This window comes from Lates calcarifer, unplaced genomic scaffold, assembly GCF_001640805.2.
Source record: "Lates calcarifer isolate ASB-BC8 unplaced genomic scaffold, TLL_Latcal_v3 _unitig_4307_quiver_930, whole genome shotgun sequence".
NCBI lineage: Eukaryota > Metazoa > Chordata > Actinopteri > Centropomidae > Lates > Lates calcarifer.
Genome location: NW_026116826.1, coordinates 29,587 through 54,116, shown reverse-complemented (window position 1 = coordinate 54,116; position 24,530 = coordinate 29,587). Strand labels below are relative to the sequence as shown.

General features: G+C 40.6%; 1 protein-coding gene across 2 annotated transcripts in view; it reads right to left on the bottom strand.

The window, feature by feature from the left end:
* Positions 1-1,883: 1,883 nt before the first annotated feature.
* Positions 1,884-24,530, bottom strand: part of LOC108898217 (protein FAM110B) — a 29,535-nt gene continuing 6,888 nt past the window's right edge. The window contains exons 3-5 of one of the 2 annotated variants that reach the window (XM_018698127.2): positions 20,980-21,653; positions 12,251-12,663; positions 1,884-9,112 (exon numbers count right to left, since the gene is read on the bottom strand). In XM_018698127.2, coding sequence (XP_018553643.1) covers positions 8,206-9,112; positions 12,251-12,663; positions 20,980-21,102 — 1,443 coding nt within the window. In that variant the 5' untranslated portion in view covers positions 21,103-21,653 and the 3' untranslated portion in view covers positions 1,884-8,205. Of the gene's footprint in view, positions 9,113-12,250; positions 12,664-20,979; positions 21,759-24,530 lie in introns of those variants that run through there. The other variant, XM_051068356.1, reaches the window with a different exon arrangement.

Below are 24,530 nucleotides of genomic sequence, written 5' to 3'. Positions count from 1 at the left end.
GGACCTAAATTAGTGGGAATCATTTTCTTGAATTTAGCTACTGTATTATCGAAATATTTCTAGTCAGGATGTTTTTGGCTGGTAATACATAATCTAGCAATATGAATTCGAAAGTGATTAAAAAGGGATCTGATAGAACGGGATTCTGTGGGTAGACTGTAACATGTTCAATGTCAATACCATAAGCTAAAGACCTCCCTGAATAATCCCTCACCACTGGACAAGCTCTCATCTGTTTGTTGTGAAACTAAATTGTCATTAAGGACTCTAGACCTTAAGAGGCTGTGTAGTGTGTGCTTAAGTCTGCACTGGGGTTCTTGCAAAAAACAGGATTGTGACAAATTCATGTTAAACTCTGATGTACAGACCACATCTGCATTCTTGCAGCTCATTATTGAGTAATCAGCCACAACATCAAAACCACATACAGGTTTTAATCTTTCCACCAATCTTCAGGTACAACATTAAAAACGATAACAGGTTTTAATGTTGTGACTAATATTTATATTTTGGTGTCCCAGAATAAGACTGATCACAATATCTCACTCAGGAAATAGCTATAATCCTAGAAAACTTGTAGACAACATACCATAAGACCAATTCCTGCACCAAAGAACATGTGGCCAAGACTGATCATGATTTAAAATCAGATGAAAGTTTGTTTTTTTAATTGAGATTATAAATCAAGTACTGTCACAGAGGTGGCAGTTAGAGCCAAGCAAGCTAACAGATCTAATTTATTGCAAAAAAGATGAAAAAACCCTACTGTTTGTGAGAAGCCCTGTTACTTGTTTTGATGCTGATGTTTCACAAATTAAGATAAAATAAATAAATATGAACTGCCAGTGTGACCCTGCCACTAAGAGTGCTTTGAAGACATCAACTCCAAGGATACTTCCAATGTGGATGATGTAATCACTTAAGAAATATCAAACAGGCCAAAGACTTTACTGATGTTTGGACCAACAACATAAATGTGAAAAATTGACTCATTAACTGCCCCTCTACACAGAAACTAAAGGAGAAGCATGCTGAAAAAAAAATACGCCGTAAGAGTTGGTTATGAGGAATATTTCACAGATAGACATTTATAAAACTTCCATTCATTCCATTATCCATTAAGAAAATGGATAATATTTGCTGCCCTCAAACCTAAGGGAAGAGCTACTTCATATAGGTTGGAGTCTGTCATTCACTTCATCAGTCTATCTTTGGATTTGTTGTTTAGCTTTTATGAGTAGTTATGATTTGATCGACAGACATTTCACTGTGGAGACAGACAGGCATAAACTTGTTGTTAATTTGTTAACAGGATACTTTGAATTGGCTGTGAAAGAACTAAAATTAGCATATTACTACTACTTCATGGTAGTCAAATGTGGTATACTTTCAAACATTATGAATTTTAAAATTGGGGGAAACAACCAGTAGAAACCCTGCACACAGGCAGCTGTAAAACTACAGTAACAGTTCTCTTTGTGCCAGAGTGCATCACAAGATCCTTCAATCCATAACCATTCCACAACCTTAAGCCCCAGCTGTGCCTGAATCCAAATGTCCAAATGTTATAGACTTGTGGACTTGGCATTTACTGATGTAGTGATTTTTGATAATGCACACAGAATATATGCAGGCTAAATAATTTTGATGGACAAAAGCTGTTTTTTGTCCATTTATAGTGTTTGGACCATCAGTTGAGGGGATAATGCTGATATGACATTTAGTTTGGCAGCTTAGGGTAAAACTCACTGTTGAATCAACCAGATCTGTGATGGCAACTGTGTAATGTAGCAGAACTGCACTTATCACGTTGTCATTCAACACCTTTAGTGGTCACAATGGCTGCTGGTCAGTTTCACTTTAAAAACTTCAGTGGCAAGAAATTGCAAACAAAGACATTTATTGAAATAATGCAAAAGAAACTAAACATTAACATGTTTTTTTTCAATCAATCAAAATGAAAAAGTTTCCACACCAAAAAACACAGTAAACACTAAGTCTCTGAAACAATCCTGCCCAGTTTGATCAGACAGTTCTGTACTGAATGGAGAGCAAAAGCTGATTTTTGTTCAGAACCTTTTGTTACACATAAACAAAACAAAACAAAAAAAAAATCAAACACATTGCTTTTTAAATCAAATATATACATTTCTTACAGCATTTACACATAGAAGAAAAAGTAAAACAAAGCAAGTACCACAGAAGAACTCTATCTGTCAATCCAAGATGAAAAAGAACACACACACCATGTAGACAGAAGTGACACTGAAACATGATGATGCTGCCAGAACAATACAATATTGTCTTCACTAATGCTGACAGTGAGAAGCAGCAGGGTTTCCTGGGGTCTGGTTGTAGGGACTGGGGTGACAGGTCAGGGTGTTCAACAGGAACATGCTAGTTCAGCCCTGAGTTCAGAGCGAGGAGACAGGGCAAGGTCTTTCTCCCAGAAGGCTTACCTTCACTTCCACTGTAAGAAGAAAACTGAAATTTCCTACAATTCCAACAATGCAGTTTTGCTATAACATGTCATTTCTCTACTTGTTTGTGAGCGCTGGTGGTGGGTCATGATCCCAGTGCATTCTAGACATTTGAAGACTTATGTGCCTCTCTAATTAAGACTGCACTTGAGTATTCTATTAGGTGTGTCTGGATACAGTATTCACATGCCCATATGTATGTTATGTATGTAAGTTTACTATTTAGTGGTCACAGAGTTTATTCTTCCTGTCATTACTGGCCATGAAATTATAACCTCAGTAGCGTTACTACACTGTTGTTGTGGATGAAGTTAATCAGAGGCTTTAACAGCCTGGGATAGACCTTTCAAGTGAGCATCTTCCCTTTGTGTTTCAATTGACAGTGTTTGCTTGTTAAACAAACCTACATACCGCTTCCCAGACAATGATTCTCACAGTGACTTGGTGAACACAGATTGCTAAAACATCATATTAACTTCAGCTGAGGTTTAGGAAACATTTTGACATGGTAGTAGTCACAGTAGTAAGGGATAACTTCAGTGTTAGCATGTGCAGGACAAATAATTACAGTGACCAACGAAAATTGAAGTATGCTTCAGACCACTATTCAAAGGCAGTGAAAAAAATCTGCTATAACAGAGAGAGAGATGTGATGAGTTGTACAAATCTAAACCTTTTACACTCCAGGAACTTGTAACTGACCTGTAACTAAATGTGCAACCATTGTAGGGTTCTGCTTTTGTTTCACTGTGGTCTCTCTGCTATGGGGATGAGTTCATTAACTAAGAGGTCAGCTCTGCACAGGAGATGGTGGTAAATCCAAGTTCAGGTACTCTGGGGGGCAAGCAATGTAACAGCTGGTTTGTAACATGGCAAACATGGTCATTTATGATGCAGACTGTGTGTTAAAGGAAATACTATAAGGAAGTCTGCGTCAATATACAGGTGAAATACTGAACATTTAATGTGTGTTTTGCTGCTTTTGTTCATGTATACTCCCCTGGTTTTTTCACTGTTAACAGTTTTATGTAGTTTTGGAGATAATTATTTTGTTTTCCTTATAGTCATTACCGATACACCATGTTAGTCCTGTAGTTTTGTGGCCTGAAAGGCCCATAATAAAACTGGGAAACTTGATATTCTTAAATATATATAATTTAGAGGTCAGCACCCAGTACCTTCCAAGAGTTAAAAACACTTGAACATACCAGCACTAAATGGAACCAGCTACAGGGTGTCTACTTGTACTTAGGAGCATTTTTCCAACAAAAATGGTTAATGACCATAGCTTCAGTACATCAAATACTTGTACAATAAATTTGCTGCATGACCAAAGACTAAAATCCCATGACATACTAAGGAATTGCTTAGCAAAATTCTGACTGAGCTAAATTGGCCTAAAAGCTACTGGATATTGAGTTTCTTTAGTGGCTAAAGCATGAGACCTTTCTGTTCATATGGTCACCTTAAAAGGTATTTATTCCTGTACGGGATAGTGAAGTTTGGGTGTTTCATTATGTCAGCACCAATAAAACAAAGTTGTTTATATATAGACCATATGTACACTTTTATAAGAAGATGATTAATTTGTACAATGTAGCAGCTGAGTAACAACACTTTTGCTTGGCAACTGACAACCATCCATCACGGGAAGACTCTATATGTGTTTATTTCCAAAGAATGCTTACTACCATGGTAACATTTGGGCATCAGTGAAAATAATGTATGCCTCTTGGAGAGACAGATGCATTTACACATTTTCAACATCCGTTAGAAAGTCTCACACAATGTCCTGAAGTGGTTTGAGCAACCAGAATCGTCAATGTGGCTTGTTTGCATTAAAATTGGATAACTTTCTGCAAATGTGTGCTAGAGGTGTTAAAACAGCTAGCTTAAATTTGAGGAAATAAATTCAACTAAAATGTGACGTATCCCGCTCTGTCCTACACATGATGTCATCAATATATGTATTCCGAGTTATATACCTGTCAACATCAGAGAGACCACAGCTGCCTCAAATGTTGGTGTTTCCATATGTTTTGTCTGAGACAACATATTAGCCCTGCAGGGTGTTGCTGTTGTTGGAAGTGAAGTGAAGGGAGAAGGCAGGGTAGACAGACACAATGACAACTGGTAGATGCTGACTTCGGCACTGCATTCATACCAATATGGCTTTGGGCCTTAAGACATGTCAGCGACTTGCAAACACCTAAACAAATAACAAGAGTGAGGGTGGAGGTGTACTAGGTAATCCAACCCCCTTAATTATCAGAGAACACATAAGGACTTTTAAAGCAACAGGTTTCTTCCTGTGGCTGGCTTTGAGGACTCAGATTTTCAGAGAAAGCAGAGGTGATGACATCAACAAGGTGTTCATGATGAATGCAGCCTACAGTGTTCTTTGACATAATGCAGAAGCTCTGCTGGAGTTCCTTCTGCGTGTGTGTGTTTGCAGGATGTGATCTACAGTACAAGCAACTATAAAAACCTTAAAATGCATTTGGAGAGAACACTGACAAATAACACAACCACAGTCTCCCTTCCACCCTCCTACACTATCCTGTACTCCAATACATCCTGTAATAGTGAACAGACAGCTTAACTTGTATTGCTTCCAAGGTAAGTGTATAGTGCCTGGTGGTCATAATTACTGATGTTAATTTGAATGTTATTTTGAAAGGAGAGGTTTGGTGTCCTGCAACATTATTGCTAGAAAATGCTTGTGGCATTATTCATTTTACCCAAGACGGCCAATGATCATCTTTGTTGAGGGTAGCTATCCTTGTAAAGGTCATCACTTGTGGGACATACTCTTCTTTAACTCTTTAACTTTTGAACTGTTTTGCAGATTTGCTTGTGCATGTAGGTATGACATTTCACTACCTAATAAGTGAAGAAATGATGGGATATGTAATATGTGTACAAGCTTTATGGAATGAATTACCCGTTTCTGTGAGTTCTGAGAGACTGGTAATTTACCATCACCACAAGTGGACCCATGAAATAAAGATGCAACTCCACTTGACAACCCAACTTCAATTTGTCTGAAAATTACATGATGCCATCACCTAGATCATTTGTTGGAAAACTCATACTCTTGTGGAGTGTTGGCTTTTTGAAGAATGTTAAGACATAGTCGACCACACATAAAAATCATAAAGACTGTTGCATCTTAATCAAGGACACCTTCTTACATACACAAAATAGCATGCAGAGAGCAGAATGATCAGACAACAGCCATGAGTTTCATTTAGCACTTTGGTAAACTCACAGAACTAAAGTTCATTAGTTCCTGCAGAATAAACCTGTCATCAACAGTTTTAAACAGAGTTTTTATAGCTTGTTAAATCATTAATTATGATTGATGATAATAATTAATACTGCAATTAAAATCATGACTCTTGCAAGATGAAAATTACTGTCTTTCAAATGGCAACTGTATAATATCAATACAACTGCTGAACCTTAAATGAAAATCACGTATTATGGCAAATGTAACAGGACGAAGGGGGCCAATCCAAATGTTGAATGTGTAAAGTGATAGACATCTCATATAAAGTCCACCATGCAGACTTGTTAAAGAGGCTAATGGATCATATACATTTAATAGTAGTTTATCTTTAAAATTCATGCTAAAATCACACATCTACTATCACAGAATCCTGTGGTTTGTACCACAGACACTTAATCGTTTAGATGGAGTTGATGGACTGAAGTTAAATAATAAAATACAGTTGTGCGAGTAGTGATCCATTAAACCTTATACAATATTTAGTACATTTAACCATTTGACCAAATTTCTCATCAGTGTAGAACAGGCTTTGAATAACCATGTCCCATCACAGGACACTAAAACTCTCCAATGCAATGTTTTGTTGGTTGACATGAACAGGTTGATGCGACATTTGTTAATAAAGGCCCACACAGGCCTACCAGCGTAAAGATATAATAGTGTAACCTTAATGCTGTATGGGTAAATAGGCTTGAGAGACTATATTTTATATTATCTGTTTATCTGTCCATACCACTCAGTGTCAATGTCCTCTGTTTCCTTTGTCACTCAGTGACTCAGGCCTTCACTTAATTACAATATCTAGCTTAACAGGAGCTAAAATTTAATGTCAGCTAGCTTACTACCATATGTTTAATGAGTTTCTCAACATTTTGCAGTGTCATAGTAAACTACTTGATTCATTAATAATCAAATGAGTCTTTGTGACCTAAGTAAGTGCTGAATTGATCAATTATTCAATTAAATGTCACCTATAATGAATATCAAGTAGCTTCACTGAGCTGGACTCATTATGGTCACACACTGTAACAGCATCACTGACTTTCCAAAGTGATTTCTAGTTCTTGACAGATAGAGTTCAGTATCTGTTTAGCAAGATGTGAGGACCTTTCCAAAGTTTGTTTAAACAGAGACAAAAACACTGTGATCACATATTGACTATTACAGAATCATTTTTCAAACTGGACATTTTGAGTTGTCATTGCAGGAAAAGCACTGGTGGAACTACTAATGTCAATGGTGGCTCTATTTCATGGTCTAACGAATGTACAACTGCCTTGTACTAGAGCAGAGTAATTGCACCATTACTCTGATCTATTACACTACTCTATTATTACATTCAATCCACACTGACTCTGAGACACACATGTGAGATGTCTTTTACCTGTGTCTTTAAGTTTGTTAAATTTGTTTTTTTTTCCTGGCGCACCTAGTGAAGTGTAATCTCTATATATGTAATCTCTATATAACTGGGAAATGGAAGAACTTTGGAACCACAAGGACTCTTCCTATTGGTGACTATCCTGTCAAATTGAGTAACCAAGCAAGAAGGGCCTTGGTCAGTAAGCAGCTTCTACAAAGGACTGAATTAAGAGTCTGTATACTTTTGTAAATGAGAGCTTTCAGTTTTTGATTTTTAATTTGCAAAAATTCCTCATAACAGTTTTCACTTTGTAATTATTAATTTAAAAAATGTGCAACAGGTGAAGGGGATTGAACACTTTCTGAGGGCACTGTATGTAGGAAGATGACATCCTTATTCATAATTCCACTTCAAATATATTAACTGGACAACTGTTTCTCCTACTGTTTCTCCTACTGGGGAAACAGTTGTGAATGAGAAAAGAAACAGGCCTGTTTAATTTGCTGCACAGATCAGATACAGGCAAAGATTCAGAGGTCTTGAAACCAGGCTACACCTTAACAGAAAGTTATTTAAACCTGTCTGACAAGTCAAAATGTATTCTGTGAGAAAGGCCTGTAATCCTTTGTAAATGAGGCCGTCACTTTATGGGTCCTTGAACAGCTGTAGTGCATTTTGCAAACTGTCAGAGTATGTCTGTCAGTTTACGCCATGTCCATAGAGAAACAGTTAGTTTACATACGTGTCCTGTCTTTATTTGTTTCTCCAGACTGAACATTTTGTTCATATCAATCCATTACATTTCTTTCTTTTCTGTTGTTAGTGTTCATGTTATTCTAGACCAAAGAGGATTAAGTCCATTTCCTCATATCTTCATTAATTTCTAAACAAACATTTGTTTGTTTTTTCACCTAGTTTGTTAGACCTGTCAGACTTTCCCTTCCATCCATTCATTCATCCATCTATTCATTTTCACAAATTTTCAGTTCAGCTCCAGGATCACAGCCTCGAGAAACTCTGGTTCATCTATCAATTCTAAAACATGGAGCAGTTTGTGTGTAGTGCTTTTCCTAAACATGTGACACTTTTTGTGTCTCTTTTGCTTGTTTGATGCTGTACAGCCACTTAATGACTCTTGCATTTCGCTCCACAGCTGAGATGCCATATGGAACACGCTCCCCAGCCTCCTCCTCCTCATCCTCACCCTCATCCCCATCTGACAGCCCATCATTGGAGGAATGCCGTGATCGATCACAGTCGGAGGAGATCATAGAAGCTGATCGGAAGTTCAGGCTGACGATGTCTGAGTTGGCTCGTGCAAAGTTCTCCGGACCGACTGCCTCCAGCTCCTCGGGGTCAAGGCCACAGTAGTTAAAAAAACGTTCCACGTCAGCTCCGGCACGGGCGTACCGGTCTGACAGGTCTGATTTGGATCTATGTAGGGAGGAGCGACGAGCCACAGATGAACCTAATTCAAGCTCTAGGTTGGGATCAGCTGAAGTATTGGAAGGATCTCCGAAATCACAAGGTATTGATTGAGGAGTGGTGTTGTCACAGGGTGAGGGAGATGGAGTTGGACGAGGAGGAGGCAATGATAAGGACAGTGCTGGAGGAGGGAGGGAGGCAGGGTTGGGTTTTGGAGGGAGGGGTGGAGCTGAGGAGCTGCTGGATCGGGCTGTGCGGAGTGGTTTGCCATTGCACAGTCGCAGGAGGTCGGAGGAGGAGTGGGAAGTGAGCAGAGGTGGTAGTGGGGAGTGAGAGCGATCAATAACCCCTCCTTCACCTCTCTCATCCAGGACTCGCCTACTGAGGTTGAGGTTTCCTCCCTGATGTGGACTGCGACGTCCTCCACTGCTGATTGGAGGGACCTTCAGGGAATGGGAGAAGGATCGGAGGGAGTGTGAGGTGCTTGGACTAGGAGCGGAGTCTGGTGGTTGCTCATTAAGCGTCATTGTAGATCGGTATGTTAATGGCATCCTAGGAGTAGAAAACAGAAAATTATATAAATGTATTGCAGTAGAATGAGGTAGGCAGACTACGACTGGTTTGGAATTATGGCTGATTTGGAGAGTGTGGACAAGGAACATAGGCTGAACCCAAAAACTGTACTTCCCTACACTTGCTTACTTGCTAACATAAGAAGCAGCTTAATAGCTTTTTAGCTTGGACATGCTGTTCACAAATTCAAAAAATACACATGGGCACCCCACGACTACTGACACTGTCAGTGCTCTTACAACTCTACTACTACTGCTGAGGAAAATTTTAAGCAGTCAGCTCTGAAATCACCCACACAGACAGTCAAGGTTGGACAAAATCCACCCCCTACTAACTAACTAACTTTTATTGTTGTGGCTGTAAGGACAAGTGATGCTGCTTTGTGCAGAGTACAGGCAACTTTACAATTTTTTTTACTGCTTTGTTGTTCCTTTTATTTATTTTTTTTACAGGGCAGAATTTTATGACTTCTTTTGTACAGCGTTCACTGCATTACTAAAAATAATATTACACAATATATTACTATCATTATTATGATCCACAATTTTTGTCTTTTAAACCCATTTTAGTTAATGACTAGAACTCCCAGTTTTCCTGGGAAAACCTGAACCCTAAATGCGAGAATATCATGGTCTAGGTCCATTGGGAACCATGGACCTAGACCATGATATTCAGGGGGGCACAAGAGATCACAGGAGATGCACAGAGCTTTGTCTGCTCTGAGGTTGTGAGGTTATCAAAACTATATTTGTGGATATTAAATTGCTCACCGTTTATGTGCAGTATATTGATGGTGATGACTTGAAACAAGACAATACATGTCTACAAATCTAGCAACAACAGGCCAGGATATACTTTTGACTGTGGACTCCTATGTCTCATCCAACAATCTGCTCTATGAAAACCTAGTTGCATGTTGCACTGACAGGGCAGCAGCGATGATGGGCAAAAACAAGGGATTTAACAGCCGCTTGAAGGAAAAGGTCCCTGATACCTGCTACATGCTACATCGCCAAGCATTGGCCAGTAAAAAAACTTTCAGAAGACCTCAATAACACCCTATCAACTGTTGTTAAAGTTGTAAACTTCATTAAAGCTTGCCCTTCTAACAAGAGACTTTTTGCCCAGCTGCGCTATGATGAAGCACACCAAAAACATTACTGCTATGCACGGAGGTATGGTGGTTGTCTTGCAAAAACACAAGAATTCTTGTGTACCTGGAGGACACATTCATGCTCTACAATGAGACGAGCAAGCGGATGCAGGGACCTAAATCAAACGTCATGTGGTGACACTCTGGACGCTAATGTGCGTAAACTGGAGTACAGAGTTGCAAAAATGTCAAAAGGGGAGTTACAACATTTTCCACTGCTACTGAAGCAGTCTGATGGCACTGTGCATGTGTCTTTACACACTGAGTTTACGCAGCACATGAACCTGCTGCGTCAGGAGATTAAGAGCTGCTTTGCCGACATCGAGGAGTATTTATCAAAGGAAGTGTGGGTGATGGACCCTTACATTTCCACCCTCAAGGATGTGGAATACCTTGGCTGTGAATATGAGCTTTGTGACCTTCAAGCTGATTCTGTGTCAAAACAAATATTTCCAGGAAAACTGATTCAAAAAGTTTTGTCAAAGGACGCACTGTCGCTCCCAGACTGGCCAAACATGCAGTAACAGCGGTTATTTTCCTGTTCAGCACTACGTACTCTGAGACAGCCTTCAGTGCCCTTGTAACAATAAAAACAAAAGCCCAAAACAGGCTCAATGTCCACCAGGACTTTAGACTGGCTGTCACAACCATCACACCTGACATCGCATCCCTGGTCAGAGGTATGCAAGCCCAAGGTGGTCATTAGTTTATGAATGAACAGACTGGCACAGAGTAAAAACCCAAGGACTAATTTGTTTATTGCTATAACTGTTTGTAGTTATTGTAATGATTGCAGATAAACAGGTGTATAGCTGTGTCAGAACCTGTGTTGACATAACGAGCATGTCAATATGCAACAGATTTCCCATTTTAGTTAATTGTCTGAAGGAGATCTTTGACAGAGCTGTATGTATTGGCCTAGGTGCTGATACATCTCTGAAAATATATCTTTATTCCTTATGGAAGAAGGTGTGTGTACCCACTGTTAGGTTGTTAATGGAAAACTGTTTAAGTTTAATGTTTAGCTCTCACAATAAGAGTTGTGAGAGCTAAACATTTATTTATTGTAAATTTATTTTTTGAAATTAAAAGTTTGTAATTATTCTTTTTATTCTTCTGGTGTGTTTGTGGGCAGGGGTTGGGGCTGGGGCAGCCTGGCTTGTCTTGGACACACTGGGGGGGGCTTCGAGAAAAAAAGGTTGGGAACCATTGGTCTAGGTGACCAATGTGCAGTATGTGTGCTTGAACAAAAAAAACGGGTCATAATCCCTTAGCCTAGACTGCTGGGGGATTTTCCATGATGCACTGAGCTTCTCTCTCTCTCTCTCTCTCGGTATGGATTCATATCCCATGAATACATGTTAGTAACTCGATATCTTCCCTCTCACGTAGTTTTGTGCTCTTGTTCTCTCTCTTCTCTTCTGTTACTTTCTGCAGTAGAATAAGGAGCTGTAGAATCTCATTTGTGATGACAAGCCTCCTGCTGCTCCTACAACCCCACTCAACACCTGCTGTTATATTTAGAAATTATTCATATTGCTTCTTTTATTAGTGTTACCATTGCATTTATGACTTTAATTGTCATAACTATTATTACTGCTTTTGTATTATTGATTATTGACCACTTTACATTTTTACAGGGAATCTATTGTAGCTACTGTAGCTATTACCCCCCCCCCACCCCACTCTCTTTCTCACCCCAGATGGCCGCCCACCCTGAGTCTGGTTCTGCTCAAGGTTTCTGCCTCTTAAAAGGAAGTTTTTCCTCTCTACTGTCACCTAGTGCTGCTCATGGTGGGAACTGTTGGGTCTCTCTCTGTAAATATAATAATCTAAAGAGTATGGTCTAGACCTGCCCTATATGAAAAGTGCCTTGAGATAACTTCTGTTGTGATTTGGCGCAATATAAATGAAACTGAATCGAACTGAATCATTGCTTAAATGTTAAAGGCATATGAGTTTACCCTGATGGTGTCCAACTCCTGGCCATTCCCCCTGATGACCTCATCAGCACGGCACTCTTAGCACCACTTCCTAGTCCTTCAGATCCCGCTCCTGAAGAGGATGATGAGTTTAGCAGATTCTTTAGGATCTCCAGGTTTAAATTCTCCCGTTTGCTGCTGCCGCTGCCTGTTGCACATGTGTCTGACTTGGCATTGTTATTGGATGCTTTAAATGGTATCCCGCCTCCATTTCCTCCACCACCAATCCCAGAGCCTCTCTTGGACAGGAGGGTGTGGCCGACAGGAGGCTTCGCCAGCACAGGTGGTTTGATTGGCTCCTGCTTGGCGTTGATAACTTCCTGGCTCTTGACATACTTGGCTTTGTCAGCTTCTAGTCTCTCAACAGCACTGAGGCGCTTTGGGTTAGGTTCCACCTGAGACACAGATTAAACATAATAAATGTTAATGAATACATCTCTTATCCATTTTCTATACACATCTCATCCATTTTCTATACACATCTATCCTATCCACTCAGATGTATCCAGGCTTAGAGCAAAGCCAACATGCTACAGCCGGCAGAGCCTTCTCCAGAGAAAACCAAAGAACTGGTGTGGACTTCCGCAGGTGCAAACACTCCACTATGTCAATGAACATCCCTGGAATGGACATTGAGGAGGAAAAATCAAGCTAGACTCATCTGAGAATACAAATGTATCATATAAGAAAGGACAGAGCTGACTCGGGTCTTTTTGAGTGCAGGGGACAGTCTTGTTGATCTTCTGGCGGCACCAGCCATCTTCTCTGAAGTGGTCTGCTGGGACAACAGCATCTTTGCTGCAGAGAGGAATGAACTTAGCAGACTGGTTACGAAGGAGAGTTCTGTTCTGGGATGCCCCCTTGACTCAGTGGAGGTGGTAGGAGAAAGAAGCTAAAATAACATCATGTCCCACTCAATGCAGGATACTCTGCAGTGAGCAGCTACTTTAGTGACAGGCTGCCATGGTGTGTGAGGCAGAGATAGTGAAGGTCCATCCTTCCTGCTACTGTCAGACTTTACAATCAACACTGCAACAGGCCATTCACACCAAAACTGACAAATCCACTCTTGTGCAAAAAATGTAAACTATACTGTGTGATTTCATTGTCTCCAATGTGCAATAAGGTGAACATAAATGTTGAGCCTGCTCATTTATTAAACTTATTTTACTCTTTTACTCTATTCTGTTAATTATTTGCACTTTACTCTTTGCTGTTATCTTACTATATCAGGACAGTGGCAGGGTTGCAAACCTATCACAGCTAAAACTTGTGGACAGTGTAAGAATTGACCCAGTGGCAGAAGAAGGATGCACTGACTCAAAATTCTTCCCCTGGTGCTGTGTTTACTAACATCACCAGTCAGGTGCAAAGTGCAGGTGTGCAAATGTGAGTTATAGAAAAAAAGGCAAATAAATAAAATGAAACACAAAACTCTGCACAATATCATAACTCAAATGAAACAAACAGAAATAACCAACGCTAGGCCCTGTCCATAGGGCTTTGGCACTTGCCATTACCAGACACAATCTGCATTCTCTAGAAGGACTGCAATTACCCTGAATGCATACTGGAAGCCCTGCCCACGGGTCAAATCACAGTGCTTAGAAATCAATCAACTCAACAGATGCCATACTAACAGGTGAATTCTTCTGTGCATATATATAACAACATTTCACAAACTATCCTGACAGAAATGTCCTTTTCGCATCGTTATTGTGGCCCAAATAAAAACATTTCTGCCTCCAAACAAAATTTCCCCTCCAATTCATCTTACAAATGGTATACTCCAGGTTCCCCTCTCTACTAATGTGTATGCAACCTTCCTGTTCTGGTTTAGCAGTTGGACCGAGACAGCATTCTGTAAAACAAGATCATTGCAAAAAGTGACTTGAAATTAACCCAGTGTGTGTGTGTGTGTATTCTTGTCACTAGCTGTAATCTGTCTTTGCCTCTGCCAGGCACAACAGGCTGAAATGATTTGAATGGGAAGTAATACTATCTTACCATGCTCATACTTTAGCATTAGCATTAGCTAATGGTAATCTTGAAGATTAGCACTCACAATACTGGGGAAAAGTAGTGCCACAGTGATACTAGCTCAACCAGTGACAATAATCGACCTGGCAGCAAAATGGAATTAAAAATAGAATTGTATGACCCCTAGCTGTGTACACCCTACTTAACAGCAGGCATGGGATTTGCCCATGACAGACATACCAACCACTGTCATGCCCTAGATTCTAGATTCTTACTTAAACCTGCAAGTCTATGGACAGTGGCCACTGGTACACTAGAGGGACATGAGGAGAACATGCATGGATCCAATCAGTCAGGTAGGGCTCAAATACATGCATTTTAATGTGAAGACAGGGGTAGGCCACTGAGTGCCACTTGTGGCATGCCAGTGAAACCAAGGAGATGGTTGTATATTTTGGGATGGAGTCAACTCTGACTGCATAAGAAATTCAGTCTCATTCAACTTCATGTCTGCAGTATTGCAAAATAAAACTTTGAGCTGTTAGGGAGCGAGAGAAAGAAGAGACAAAAAGAGAAAGGGGTAGAATGAAGAAGCTGACATTAAGTTAGATTTGTATTTCTATTTTGTATTTTCTACTGGGACAAATCCCATACAGTGTATGTGTATGTTCTTATACCATGTTTTGTATATTTTCATTCTCATTCTTGGATTAGTACATAGAGCAGTTAATGCTTCTGTGATCTCTTAAATGGTAATGTTTTATCACGTTTTACATGTATGTAGTGAATACTGGACAGAAGATTGACTTAAAAAATTATATTAGAAATCAAATCAAATCAATTTTCCCAAAATTATTCAGCCCCAATCTGTTCCAGTTGTTCTTGCAGCTGTGGTATTCTCTTTTTTTCTTGTGCTCCTTCTGTTTGACGTTACTGTCTGCTGCAATTGCCACATCTATCCCTACTGCCCTCCTCTGCTCCTTGTCTGCTCCTCATCTTAGCTCTGTTGTTCTAAACCATTTTCAGTGGTATGTCCCATCAGGACTTGGGGACGTCTAATACATACTTGGCACAGATGTTCCTGTACACTATCCCAGCCATTTGGTTATGCCTCTAAATGTATACTGTCCCAGCTTGCATCTTACATCCCACTACTATGTGCTGGACTGTCTAAGGGCATCTTTGCACAGCCTGCACCTTAGGTCCTACCTGCTTTAGTAGACCCCAGCCTTTATCTGCTGCTTAAGGCCTGTTCTTGTGCTGTCATGATCAGAGCCTCTGTGTTATCACTCAGGCCAACCTTTTTTAACCACTGGTATAATTTCTTGATGTCAGCCACTTCCTTGATCTTCCACAATATTTTGAATTCCTCCTCATTCTCCTCTACATGTCTGACAGCCTGAGGCACTCTTCCTGATGTATTCACAGATGCTCTGTGTTTAATCCTAGATCATGGCTCTGACACTTACTGATCCTTAATCACCTTCCCTCTCATTGCCACCATATAGCCATGCTTTTAAGGCCCTACCATGAAGCATGCAATGGTCCTGTTGGAATTGCTCTGATTATTATTATTCTAGCAAATGAATCACCTAAATATACTGAAATTAGAGGTTTGGTGCAAAGTGGTTCTATAGCGCCCCCTGGAGACATTCAAAAGCCCCTCCCCATTGGGCTTAGTTTGTCCTAGGTGGACGAAAGTTGGCAGGCTCATGTAACATGCGGAGATGCACAAATCATGGTCTTTAAACGTGCAAGAAGTTGGCCAATTTGATTTGAATATGCAAATTTTGCTCATTTTCCCTATCTACACACATTGTATTTGAACAAACTCCTTCTAGAAATTTTATCATATTGATCTCAAACTTGGTCAGTTTACTTTTTAGACCTTTCTGATTAAAAGTTATCAAAAGCTTGAGTTTTCACCAACGTGACCATGGCGCAACCTCAAATTTCAATGTCTTGCCATGAAACAGGAGATTGCATTTAAGTTGCTGTAACTTAAACATACTTCCAATCATCCAATCAATCCCAAATTTCACACATTCGATAATAACCCACGTTAATATTCACATAAAGATTTAGCACCACCTACTGGCCAAGGGAAATGACTTTGAAGTACTGTTATTAGCAGGTTGCCCCAAATTTAGTCAGGATAGACTTAAGGCCTTCATGATGCCTCATTTGAAAATTGAGGCGGTCCGTTGAAGGGCGTGTCTGTGGTGCAGTGGTGAATTTTTGAACCAGGAGGTTAATATAACTCATGCATACATTGTCCGATCTGCACCAAACTTCACAAATTTGACAAGGGTCCTGGCCTGAGAACATCTATATGCCAATATTCAATTATAAACATAGCACTTGCTACTGGCAACAGGAAATCACATTTTTTTTATTTTGATGTACTTCTCCTACTGGGGCTTACCAGATGGTAAATGGACTGTACTTAGGTAGTGCTTTTCTAGTCGGATTGACCACTCAAAGCGCTTCACACTACATCACATTCACCCATTCAGACACACATATACAGTGGCAAGAAATAGTATGTGAACCTTTTGGAGTTTCATGGTTTTCTGCATTAATTTGTCATAAAATGTGATCTGATCTTCATCTAAGTCAAGGGTATTGACAAATATAATGTGCCTTTTTTTGATCTTTCATGTCTTTATTGAACACATTCATTCAACATTCAAAATGGTAGTGGAAAACATAAGTGTACCCTTGGAATTAATAGCTGGTTGACCCCCCCCCTTGGCAGCAATAACCTCAACCAGGCACTTCCTGTATCAGATCAGACCTGCACATTGTTCAGGAGGAATTTTAGTCCATTCTTCCTGGCAGAACTGCTTTAGCTCTGTCATATTCTTTGGATGTCTCATGTGTATGGCTCTCTTCAAATCATTCCGTAGCATCTCTATTGGATTGAGGTCTGGGCTCTGACTTGGCCACTCCAAAAGGTGGATTTCATTTTCCTGAAGCCATTCTGTTGTGGACTTGCTCCGGTGTTTCGGATCATTGTCCTGTTGCATCACCCAAGTTGTACAGAGTTTCAGCTGACATTCTCACATTATGCTGAAGAATTTTTTGATACACTTGGGAATTCATCTTCCCCTCAATGATTGCAAGCTGGCCAGGCCCTGATGCAGCAAAGCAGGCCCAAATCATCATGTTTCCGCCACCATACTTTACGGTTAGGATGATGTTTTCATGATGATATGCAGTGCCCTTTTTACACCAGATGTAGTGCTGCATGTTCTTTCCAAATCATTCAATCTTAGTTTCATCAGTCCACAAAACATTTTGCCAATACCACTGTGGAGTGTCAATGTGCTCTTTCGCAAACTTCAGGCATGCAGAGATGTTCTTTTTAGACTTAGACAGATGTAGACAAGAGTTTATTAAATATTATTTATTTTAGTAAGCTTCCTTCATGGTGTCCTGCCATAGACACCCTGCTTGTTCAGTGTTTTACGTACTGTAGACTCATGAACACAGATGTTAGCCAGCTCCAATGATGCCTTCAAATCTTTGGCTGTCACTCGGGGCTGTTTCTTTACCTCACTGATGAGTCTTCTTGTGCTCTTGGGGTCATTTTGACTGGGTGCCCACTTCTTGGTAGAGTAGCCACAGTCTCAAAGTGTCTCCATTTGTAGATTGTTTGCCTAACTGGTGACTGGTGAATTTCTAAAGTCTTTGAAATTACTTTATAACCACATTCAGCTTTATGTAAATTAACAATTCCTGATCGTAGATCCTCTGAAAGCTCTTTTTGGCGAGGCATGGCTCACATAAGTGTATTCTTCTTGTGCAGAGCAAACTCAAAAAGTTTGAGTGGTTTTTATTAGTCAAAGTAGCTCTAGTCCATACCCCCAAACTCATATTCTTAACAAGACTCCAGGTATGCTAACACTTGACTCTGATTAGCTTTTTTGAGGTCATTAATTCAAGGGTTCGCATACTTTTTCCACTAGCACTATGAGGTTTTTATGGTTGCTCTCAATAAAAACATGAAAGGTCAGAATTTTTTTTGTGTTATTATTTTAGGCACATTATATTTGTCAATACCCTTGACTTAGATGAAGATCAGATCACATTTTATGACAAATTAGTACAGAAAACCATGAGATTCCAAAAGGTTCACATACTTTTTCTTGCCATTGTACATACACAGTGCTCTAACACATTCATACACACACATCGGGGGCGATTTGGCGTTCTGCTTGGTGTGCGCCCGCTCCACCTCCTGAACCACAGCCTCCCACAGATCCATCAAATGTGGCCAGGAAAGCCTTAAACCCTCATGATGCCTTATTGTAAAAATTGTGAGGTTTATTTGAAGGGCATGTCTGTAGCATCCTGTAGCAGCGCGGCAGATTTGATGCATCTCCATGGGGTGGTAACTCAGATATACAATGTCCAATCTGGCCCAAACTTGACATATTTGATAAGAGTCCCACCATGCAGACATCTATATGGGTCTTGCTCATGAGAGTGGCAAAATGGCTCAATAGTGCCCCCGGAAATTTTCAAAAACCCCTTGCCATTGGGCTTAGTGTGTCCTAAGTGGACAAAATTCAGCACACGTGTAACATACCCTGATGCACTAAAAAGTCTCTTGAAATCATGGCCTAAAACCTACAAGAAGTCAGCCATTTTGATTTTAATGCACAAATTTTGCTTGTTTTTTGCCATTTGGGGATGATGAGTTTGAACTTAACTTGTCGTAAGACATATGTGATTTAAAGTTATCAAAAGCTTTACCTGTTGTCACTGGGTGTGGCCATGGCGGGACCTCAAATTTGGATGTACTGTGCCATGAATGAGGAAGTTGATGTAACTCAAACACACTTTGTCAAATCTGCCCCACATTTCATAGGTTTGATAAGAGGTCTGTTTCATCCATGTGTTTCATCCACAAGGGTTGATCTGACTCACCTCAAATGTCGTCAGACAAGCATTAAGATCATAACAATGTTTTAATGTGAAGACTGTGAGTCTTTATAGGAGGCCCTTGATGTGGCGTGGTGGCAAGTTTTGATGCTTTGCCATGAAACAGGAAGTCGTTGTAACTCCCAAATCACTGTCCAATCTGCCCCAAACTTAAATTGTTTGATAAGTGTCATGGCCTGAACACATCCACATGACAATATTCAGCCATAGCAAAACGGCAGAGGCTTAAACCCCTCTTAGGGTCTATCTTTGCACATGGCTGCATTTGCCCATGATGGAACTGTGCAACTGATGGGCACAGTGATTGACTTTTGACCCATTTGTTCTGTGTTTAGCAGTCACGCAGTTGCAGAACCATGTCACATGACCTGTGACAATCCCGCGGCTGTGGGTCACCCAACGGGCGCAGAGTGCAAGGGCCCATTCAAAGCTGCTTGCAGCTTTCATTTAAAGTTATTGTTTTGGGCATTTCTGGCTTTTATTTGATAGAGACAGGAAATGAGGGAAAAGAGCTTGGGAAAGACATGCAGCGTAAGGTCTGGCTGGCCGGTAGTCGCACCAGGGACCAGCTGCTCAGGGCATACGCCCATATGGTGTGCACTCTAACCATTTGGCTAACGGGTCGCCCCCATGTGGTCACACTTATCTAGTCCAAACACTGTAACAATCACTGAATTCTATTTTTATATATCTGTTTCTTCCCATAAATACTATATGTATTAAATTGTTTCCAATACTCTATTGTCTTCATCTCATTTCATTTTCTCTTGGTTACGTTGCTTCCAAAACAGTCTGTTTATGTAAGAGCTTTTATCGAATCAGATTTCAGCCCTGTGTTGCCAAGTTAACAGAAATCTGCCTTGGGGCCTTCAGAATCAACAGCGCAGGCCCTGGTAATTTAAAATGAATGGCAATGAAACTGTTGCCTTGTAGATCCTTTAACCAATCAGATTTCAAATTGGTGAGGCCAGGGCCATCTAGCAGGGCTTCGCTAACATAAACATTTTCATGGTCAGGGCTAGCAAACTGCATCTATAGCTACTAGTGCAAGCTAAAACACTTTAGTATAGATTTAATAGCTGTCTTTTCAACTCTCACAATGGCTGGACGATGAGGAGGAGTTCAATGGCTCTGTTGTAGAGGTTATCTGTGCGTTTCAGTTCCAACAATAAGTCCTTTTCTATTGCTATGGAGGCTAAAGCTGAAAGTCGATCCTGCTCAGTCGTATTTCTCATACAAGTTTTAATTTGCTTTAGTGTTGAGAATGTCCACTCAACAGAAAAAGTTTTTTTATTTGTCTATAAATAATCATCAGTTTTGTGGGTAAAATGCATTTTGTCTATACTTTATTGTTTAGGTTTTTGTCATTTTATTAGTCAATATTGCTGCTTCTGCTGGAGATGATGTCTATGGCTCAGCTGTGGCTGTGGTGTTTGGAGACCTACTGAATTGTGTTAATTGGGTCTTTATAGTATTGCTTCAGTAATGGCATTTCGTTTGGCTACATGACATGCCTGTCTATGCAAAGTTCTGTTACACTGTGTTTCTGTATATTGTTGATGGTTTCTATAGCTGTGACATCATAATGACAGTATAAAGAAGTGGATTAATTCAGATAGGACACCAGTGAAGGCCTAGGTGTGAAATGGGCTGATGCCCTAGGTTTTTCAGTTCAATGTAAGATTTAATTGTATAGGACTATACTGTATATGTTGTATATGTGTATACACACACACACACACACACACACACAAGATTCCACAGAGTAATGTTAACAGTACCTGTCTCCTGAAGTAGTCAGGGCCCTTGTTGAGGATGCGGAGAGGTACAGCAGAACTGAAAGGTGTTGCAGGGCCAGCGGCCTTGCTATCTGGCAGGGCTGGAGCCAGTGTCTCTGTCGGCATGGCAACAAGGCGACTGGGGTGGCCGGCCGTGGTGGCAGCAGGTGCGGGGGGGTCGACAGAGGGCAGGGGCACTGGAGGACCCCCAAAACATGAAGACACAAGGTGGAGAAGAGAAAGTCTAGAGAGAGATGAAGCCCTTGACCCTCCACATGGCCTATGGGACCCTCCGACTGAGCCAGACTCTGAGCTGGATGGCAGGTGAGGTACTGTAGTCAAATATACTGATGCATTGTTTGAGTAGGATGATCTATTTCTTTTAGCAGCTCTGAAGCCTAAACAACAGAGCCTTCACTGGGTCTTTACTGAAAGAGAGAGAGCTTAGGTTCTGAGCTATTCATCAAGCACGGTGGACAGATAGATGGATAGAAAAAGAGAGAATAAGTGCAGTGACAGAATGGAAAGGAGGTAAAAGAGTGCTGAGTGTGTTTCACTGCACTAGTTTGGATAAGTGCTTCCACAGGGCCCAAGGAAAAGCAGAAGATGGTGGTGAAAGGAAAGCCCTGTCACCTCTCCACTGTCGCTTCAGCTCTCTCTGCAGTTCACCACATGACCTGAAATCAGCAAACAAAAAAGAGACAGGAAAGAAATAGCCAACGAGATCACTGTAAGACTAGACATGCACCTTGCAACAATATCAAGAATAGCTGGAACACACATATACATTACACTTAAATAATAGTATGTATACAGTAGGGGTCTAATGATATATTGATCTACATCAATACATTGATTCAATGATCAATGATCCCATAGCACCGATCCAAAATAAAAACATCGATCAGACATCATACATATTATAACGTCCCTCGCCAAGCAAGTGTGGAGATGTCAGCTGGTTTTCATCATCAACTTAAGCACAATAAGCACAGCCTACTGTGGGCCATAGCAAATGCTGACAAAAATAACAAAACCCCCAAACCTTTTCTCTGTGCTAGACTTACATTGACTCACTTTAAGCCCCCTTTTCTGTGGAAAGACCCAAAGCCCGTCCAGCCAATTACAGGCAGCTGACATGACAGACAGGCTTCACTATGTCTAAGCTGACAATATGTTCATTAACCAAGGAATAACAGTAATTTAACAGTCTGAATAAAGTTTCTTCGCTAACCAAACACTAACATAACGCATAACATCACAGTTTGTTACAATATTATCATTTGTAAAAGTTGTATGAGTGGTGATTTGATGATGAAGAATGTGGCCTTTATCCAAAGGTGTAGTGTGTAGCTATGATACAGGAAGTCTGTACTACCTTAGTTATTATCAATAAGTTCTAAAAATATTTTGTTTGAGATTCCACATAGGATTGAGGTTTACACAATATCAAAACAGGAATTTAAAGTTTTTCAGTTTTCCTCAAAGCTCAGTATAACAGAATGCGGCTCTTTAAAGTGAATACTTTCATTAAAAGAGTAGATTTTTCATTTAAATGTCTGCTTGAGCTCAGGAATAAAAATGTCAAGTGATATTTTAGTTGCTGTTTTGTGAACTGATATGAATGGAAGTGATGGTGTTAAATCAGCAGGTGATACCGTCTCATATGGATCACTGGCTCGTGAATCAAATCAAATCGAAATCGTATCATAACAGACTTTGTGATATTGGCAAACATTGAATCATTGTCCATTGAACCGATATAATATCCTATCATAATGAGACTTGTGATTTACACCCCTAGTGTGCAAGCAGAGACACACACAGTATATAAACACACCATATAATTTGCTATAATTTGCACACACACACACACACACATAGCATCTATTGGCTGTGCAATTCATGCTACAAGGTACCACTATGTAAAGACAAAGTGAAATTAACACAAAGTGCCTGATAGTTAATAAAGAAATCACAGAACATCCCATGTTCCCACTGGGAGCTGCCCACTCAACCACTCTATGGTCACTAAGCATCTCCACTGGAGCAGCAAGGATGTCAGTGTTTTGTTCAAGGGCACCTCAGTGGTGGTATTTGTTAAAAGATGACAGAAGGCTGCATATAAATCCACAATTCTCTGGTCACTACTCTGATTAGTTAGGACTTAGTGCTGCCCAAGTGCTTAGTACAGCTTAGCCTCAGCTGTACTTTGTATGTAGCACTAATTAGCACATATCAGCTCTTAGCTCACAGGAAACCGGTGTTAGCATGCAGTCTTTCACATAGGCTATACACTCTTGGACATTCAGATCAGAAACAGCCCCTGCATTAAAAATTTACTTTAAGGAGTAATCTACCAAGAATCTATTCTTTCACAAATTGGATTGATCAATGCAGTGCATTGCTGTATGACACTATGGCAAAAGCTGAGTAAGGTTCAACTTTTTTTATCTGCAGTTTATTTGTCAGTGTAATAAACAAGAGAGGTATTTTTTACACCCAGTATTAATGTGCATGTAAAGTCTGCCTTGTAGGCTTGATACTGAATCTATATTTGAGTGAGTTTTCTATAGGTCCATTTCATTTTGGACCTGTGAAGCCCTCTACACCACCTAGTTGGTGTATTCCACCCGTGTTTACCAATGCCCATGTTGCTAAGGCTACAAAACAATGTGGGGGTGTTTATCTTAATGTACACATCTATTTTCAATCAAACCTCCAAATATTTTTTGATATTAAATGGTGCACTGTATCCACGCCTGCCTGTACACAGTACCATCATAGTTTCCAATAGACTTTGTAACCCTAGACACAACATCCATCCACCCATCAATTATCTATACCAGATTGTCAGTCCATCACAGGGCCAACATATATAGACAAACAACCATTCACACTCAGAGAGAGTCACCATTTACACCAATTAATGTCTTTGGACTGTGGGAAGAAGCTGTAGTACCCGGAGAGAACCAAACTCCAAACCAACCAAAACCATCTCTCCCTAACCTTAACCTAATCTGACTCTTTAAGAGACAGAACCCCCACAAGGCAGCCGGGCCAGACTCACTCCATCCACCCTGAAGCACTGCACTGATCAGCTGGCTCCAGTGTTCATGGACATCTTTAACACCTCACTGGAGACATGGCATGTGCCAGCCTGCTTCAAGGCCTCCACCTTCATCCTTGTCCCTAATAAACCAAGAATCACAGGACTTAATGACTACAGCCCCGTCACCCTAACCTCTGTGGTAATGAAGTCATTTGAGCGCCTTGTGCAGTCCCACCTCAAAGCCATGACCGCCCCACTCCTGGACCCCCTGCCATTTGTCTACAGAGCCAAAAGGTCTGTAGACGACACAGTCAACATGGCCCTCTACTCCTTCCTGCAGCACCTGGACTCCCCAGGAACTTATGCCAGGATCCTGTTTGTGGACTTCAGCTCTGCCTTCAACACCATCATTCCAGCACTGCTACAGGACAAGCTCTCCCAGCTGAGCAAGGCTGACTCCATCTGCAGGTGGATCACTGACTTCCTGTCGGACAGGAGGCAG